Genomic DNA, 6000 nt, shown 5'->3' with positions numbered 1-6000 from the left:
TTTTCTGTTTTTATTGCAATTAAATTTATTGGGGTTACATTGGTTAGTAAAGTTACATAGATTTCAGGTGTACAATTCTATAATACACCATCTATATATCACATTGTTTGTTCACCACCCAGAGTCAGTTCTCCTTCTTTCACGCCCTTTTCCCTTTTCTACCTCCTCCCCTCCCCCTAACTCCCTGGTAACCACTAAACTGTTGTCTTTGTCTATGATTTTTTTTTCTTTGTTTATCTTGTTCGTTTGTTGCTTTCAGTTTTGTATCCCAGGTATGAGGTTTTTTTATTTTTATTTTCCATATTCAAAATCTTTGGTCTAATGGAGCGAGTTTCTGAATCAACAGGGAGATCAGGGAGAGGTTTGGACATGTGCATATTTGCAAAGATTCATAGGGGATTAAAGGTAGTTGGAGGTAAGAGGATGGAGCAGAGGCAAGGAATTCAGAGTTCAGCCTACAGATTTTTCTCAACATGACACTTCCTTTCTTATCTCTGCAGACTAAACCTTTGTCAACTGCATCTTACCTACAGCCACTAGGATGACAATGAATCACAGTGTGACCGAATTCATTCTGTTTGGGTTGACACAGGATGCAGAAAAGCAGAAGGCAATATTTGGGGTCTTCTTGATTCTTTACTTTGTGACACTGTTGGGGAACTTTCTCATTGTAGTGACTATTAAAACCAGCAGGACCCTTCGGAGTCCCATGTACTTCTTCCTGTTCTATCTGTCCTTTGCTGATGCCTGCTTCTCTACAACCACAGCCCCCAGGTTGATTGTGGATGCTGTTTCTCAGAGGAAGACCATTTCCTACAATGAGTGCATGACTCAGGTCTTTGCAGCTCATTTTTTTGGGTGCATGGAGATCTTTGTGCTCATACTCATGGCTGTTGATCGCTACGTAGCCATCTGTAAGCCCTTGCGATATACAAGTATCATGAGCCGGCGCGTCTGTGTTGTGCTGGTGGTTCTGGCCTGGGCTGGATCTGGTATCCACTCTTCAGCACAGATTCTCCTGGCTTTGAGATTGCCCTTCTGTGGCCCCAATGTGATTGACCACTATTTCTGTGACTTGCAGCCCTTGTTGAAACTTGCCTGCATGGACACTTATGTGATCAATTTACTAGTTGTTACTAACAGTGGGGCCATATGCATGGTGAGTTTTATAATCCTCCTTATCTCCTATGTTGTCATCTTGTGCTCTCTGCGAAACCACAGTGCAGAAGGGCGGCGAAAAGCCCTTTCCACATGCTCCACCCACTTCATTGTAGTTGTCATATTTTTTGGTCCATGTATATTCATATACACACGCCCACCAACCACATTTCCAATAGACAAGATGGTGGCTGTGTTTTATACAATTGGGACACCCTTGCTCAATCCTCTGATCTATACACTGAGGAATGCAGAAGTGAAAAACGCCATGAGGAAGTTATGGTGTAGCAAATATGACTTCAGTTGATGAATGATGCATGAGGATTCAACTGTATACTTCCTTAACAACTTAGTTTTGTTTTGTGGATAGGAAAAATAATATTCTTGTTGGGAAGCAAGCAATTAAGGACTGCATCAGAATTTGATTACTACTTAAATCCATAACCATTTTCAACAACCGACAATAACTATTACTTGAATTCTATCAACATCTGCCTATATTCACGTGATAATTTAGCTTCTTGTACAATTTTTTTCTTCAGAAGGAACTGTACTGATTAGTGACAGAATAATTGTGTGTGTGTGTGTCAGTGTGTGTGTGTGTGTGTGTGTGTGTGTGTGTGCATTTGGAAGGTATATGCGTACACAGGTATCGATTCTTTTTCTAGGTGTAATTCTAGTCCTTGTGAATGTGGTCATCAGAGCTAACCCATCGGGACTGGAAACTTGCAGAATCAAGGTTGCTGTCTTGACAACCTGAGGATTAGGGACAATGTTCTGAGAAAATACTACTCTGGGAATCTGTGCCGGAGCCTTCTTCACTGAGGTTGTCTACCATGATGGACCCTCAAACTCCAATAAAGGCTGGGAGCATCAGGGAAAACCTAGACTGCCACTGGAAAACCTCTCAAAATTCATTCTGTGAGTGGTGAGGGAGGGAGGAGGCTTACATTTGGACGAGACGGGTGGTCCCATCAGGCAGTTGCTCTTTGGTGTCTTTCACACTCTGTTTACAAAGGAGGGGAAGAGGCAGTAAGAGAGTTTTGTAGCAAGAATCTGCAGAAGGGAGGGGAAAGGGAAGAAGGGGGGACAGAGAACAATGCATGAAGAGAGAAAAGGTGAGAGGAAAGTGGCGGTTTTTTCTAGCTGGAGAGAAGGAGATTTGTCTTCCTTACGTTTTGAGTATCAGTTTAGGGTACATGAACATTTGCAGGAGAAAATGAAGTTTCAGGGTATTCCTATATCATTGACCTTCCCTGGCTGTTATATTTATTTGAGTATCAGGAAAGAAGCTTTGTATTTGTTGTTGTTGTTGCTTTTATAGTATCTCAAAATTCAGATTTCTGGGGAGAAGCTGGGATTGCAAGTCAGGTTGAGTACTTCTCACACTGGTCTTTTAGTTTTACATGAGAATCTTTTAAAATGTGTATTTTCGTTTTTGAAGATAACCTAATCTGTATGTATAATACACACACACCACCACCTCATCATCTCATAATCAAGTACTGTCATCCTGTTTCAGTACCCAAGTTTATAATTGCCATCAAATTGGCACCCAAAAGTATTACTATTAGTCATATGGGCTAATGAGAAAGAAACACGATGAACTTCATAAGTATGTAAAGCATTTCCATCAAGTGAAGACAAAATGTTTTGTTGCACCAAAGACTCCAAATAGTTCTAATTTAGACAAGCAGTGGCAGATGAAATATTTAAGTCCCAAATAGGAAATTCATCAGAGCTCTTAATACCATATTCACAGGTGGCAATTTATCTTCACACTCCTTCCAAATGAACACTTTGTTTTCCTAATTTTATGTCTTATAGTTCTGTTTTTAAAGCATTAGAATCTGATCATATGAGTTACATTTCTATTTAAGTTTGATTGGTTTTTAAGTAACAAAGACATAATAAAAATAAAATTTTAATTCTTATTTCTTCTTTCTCAGTGAAATTTAATATACCGTGTTTTCCTGAAAATAAGACCTAGCTGGACCATCAGCTCTAATGCATCTTTTCGAGCAAAAATTAGTATGAGACCCGGTTTATTTTAATATAAGACATGGTCTTATTTTATAATATAATATATAATATAATATAATGTAATATAATATAATATAATAATGAAATAAATACCGGGTCTTATATAATATAAGAGTGGGTCTCATATTAATTTTTGCTCCAAAAGATGCATTAGAGCTGATGGTCTGGCTAGGCATAATTTTCAGGGAAACATGGTAATGGGAGAAGTGTTTATCTATACCTGAATGAAAACCCAGAAAGCTTCAGGAATTTTATTCTCATTATTAGACAATGAAAGAGTCCAGATTCACGTAGATTTTAGACAAGGGGACAACTAAAGAGGGTGGGAGAAGTAGTCCGAGGATAGAAAGCTTTTACTTGACCTGGAATTTGAACAAGAGGGCTTACTCTGTCTGGGCTTGGCAGACGTTGGAAGCTTTTTGTTTCCTTCCTTTTGGGGATTTTTTTTTTCTAAGCCTTCTAATTCTAGTAACCTTGATTTAGGAAGTTAATGTCTGCTTCTTTCTTTCTTTCTTTCTTTCTTTTTAATTGGGGAAGGGGAACAGGACTTTATTGGGAAACAGTGTGTACTACCAGCACTTTTTTTATTTCCAAGTCAAGTTGTTGTCCTTTCAATCTTAGTTGTGGAGGGCATAGCTCATCTCCAGGTCCAGTTGCCGTTGCTAGTTGCAGGGGACGCAGCCCACCATCCCTTGCAGGACTAAAACCGGCAACCTTGTGGTTGAGAGGACTTGTTCCAACCAACTGAGCCATCCGGGAGCTCAGCAGCAGCTCAGCTCAAGGTGCCGTATTCAATCTTAGTTGCAGGGGGCGCTGCCCACCATCCCTTGAGGGACTTGAGGAGTTGAATCGGCAGCCTTGTGGTTGAGAGCCCACTGGCCCATGTGGGAATCGAACCGGCAGCCTTCGGAGTTAGGAGCACGGAGCTCCAACCGCCTGAGCCACCAGGCCGGCCCTCTCTGTTTCTTATGATCACTGTTGACTCCTTGCTTAGCCCTTAGAAAGCCAGTATTACCTTAAAAATTGTGTATCTTTCCAAGTGGCCTTCTTGGACTGGTCCCGAGAAGAGCTCCTTATGGCTACTATGGCAGTCCACGGGGAGCCATCCATGCATCTCTGCTCTGAGGAATACAATAATGTAGAAACATCCTTAATGTAGGTTGATGTTCACCAGCCACCCTCACCTGACTCCACCAGTATGTCATCTAGTCTCTCTTCCTGCCTACACTTTTCTGATCTCAGTCCCTTGAGCCCAGCAATATGGAGGGTTGCATGCTAGGTGCTCAGGATAACACTGAAATATTCCTCCATTACAAACACACACAAACAGTTTAGGGTTGAGGTGAGGGGCAGGCATATCTCTACACTGATTTCCCAAAAGCTGTTCTCACAAACCACTCTGCCACTTTATACTCTGAGCAGGTTTATGTTCTTTATCCAGCTTCAGGATATTTACCTTTATCATTTCCTTTGGTTTGGACACACTTTGTAACTTCACATCTATTGTGTCTAGTCAAAATTTCAGTTTTAACACTTTGTTACATGAGAAATGTTAATTCATAAATAATTTGTGTTAACACTGGCCTTCAAGAGAATTTATTTTCATTTAGAAAGGGATTGTGCATTTACTCCAATTGGAGAAACATTTGTTTGTACTCATGTAAAAGATACATTTCATAGACCAAAGTTTGTACAACTTAAACTTATCTAGTGAATTGGGCACATTGACTTTTGAAGGAGTAATGAGTAAAGAAGATCACTCCAAGGAGAAGGGAAGAAAGTCTGAAAATCAGTTTTTGATTGGGTCAGGGAAAAAAAATAAAGAAATAACAGTGACTTCACAAAGGATGTAAGACAGCTCTCATAAGACAGCTTTTGTGATTTCTGTGGTGAGGGAACCCATTTTCAGTTCCCCAACTCTCAGCCTTCTTGTACAGAGAAAGAGCCTCAGGATCTTGGAGAGGTTTATCACTAAGGTTTCAACACAGAGTGGGGCTAGTTAGTGTTCAAGTAATTTTGGGACCAATCACTTCAAATAGCTGGATAACTAAGGGGCTCCGTAGGACCCTAGCAGATGACAACAGGTCATAGAGTCTTGTGGGACACTTGCAGAGATCTCTCACTTCCTCCTTTCTCTAGCTCATGATTTGGGAGAACATCAGAGCAAAAGCTAGAATGGTAGTGTTTGAGTAAGCAGAACTGGGTTAAGAAATACGAAGTTTTGACAATTAAGCTCCTGAACTTGTTGCAATAAAGTTGCTAACCGTTTTTGATGTCAGAGGGATTATACATTATGAATGTGTATCAACTGGAAAAACAGTTAACCTACTTTACTCGTTGGAAGTGCTGAAAAGGCTGCATGAAAAAGTTAGAAAAAAACAACCTCCTGAACTTTTTGCCAACAATTCATGGCTCTTCATGACAATGCAGCAGCTCACATGGCACTGTCTAGGAGGGAGTTTATAGCCAGTAAACAAATAACCATGTTGGAATACCTTCCCTACTCCCCTGATCTGGCCCCAGTGATTTTCTTCTTTATCCAAAGATAAAGGAAATATTGAAAGGAAGACATATTGATGCCATTCAGGACATCAAGGTTAAAACGACAACAGCAGCTCTGATGGCCATTCCAGAAAAAGAGTTCCAAAATTGCTTTGAAAGGTGGACTAGGTGCTGGTGTCGGTGCATAGCTTCCCAAGGGGAGTACTTTGATAGTGACCACAGTGATATTCAGCAATGAGGATGGATTCGCAAACTTAATTGTCTGACCTCATATAATTTACAAACCTTAAGGAATAT

At 40.4% G+C, this 6000-nt stretch overlaps 1 protein-coding gene across 1 annotated transcript; it reads left to right on the top strand.

The window, feature by feature from the left end:
* Positions 1-541: 541 nt before the first annotated feature.
* LOC308503360 (olfactory receptor 4C11-like) lies at positions 542-1465 on the top strand (the record flags this gene model as incomplete). Its single annotated transcript, XM_081062680.1, has 1 exon — positions 542-1465. One exon carries the CDS (start codon positions 542-544, stop codon positions 1463-1465), a length of 924 nt encoding a protein of 307 aa, XP_080918806.1.
* Between the last annotated feature and the right edge of the window lie 4535 nt (positions 1466-6000).

Source organism: Rhinolophus hipposideros, assembly GCF_964194185.1.
Source record: "Rhinolophus hipposideros genome assembly, chromosome: 10".
NCBI classification, from domain to species: Eukaryota; Metazoa; Chordata; class Mammalia; order Chiroptera; family Rhinolophidae; genus Rhinolophus; species Rhinolophus hipposideros.
This window is presented reverse-complemented; position numbering and strand designations above follow the sequence as displayed.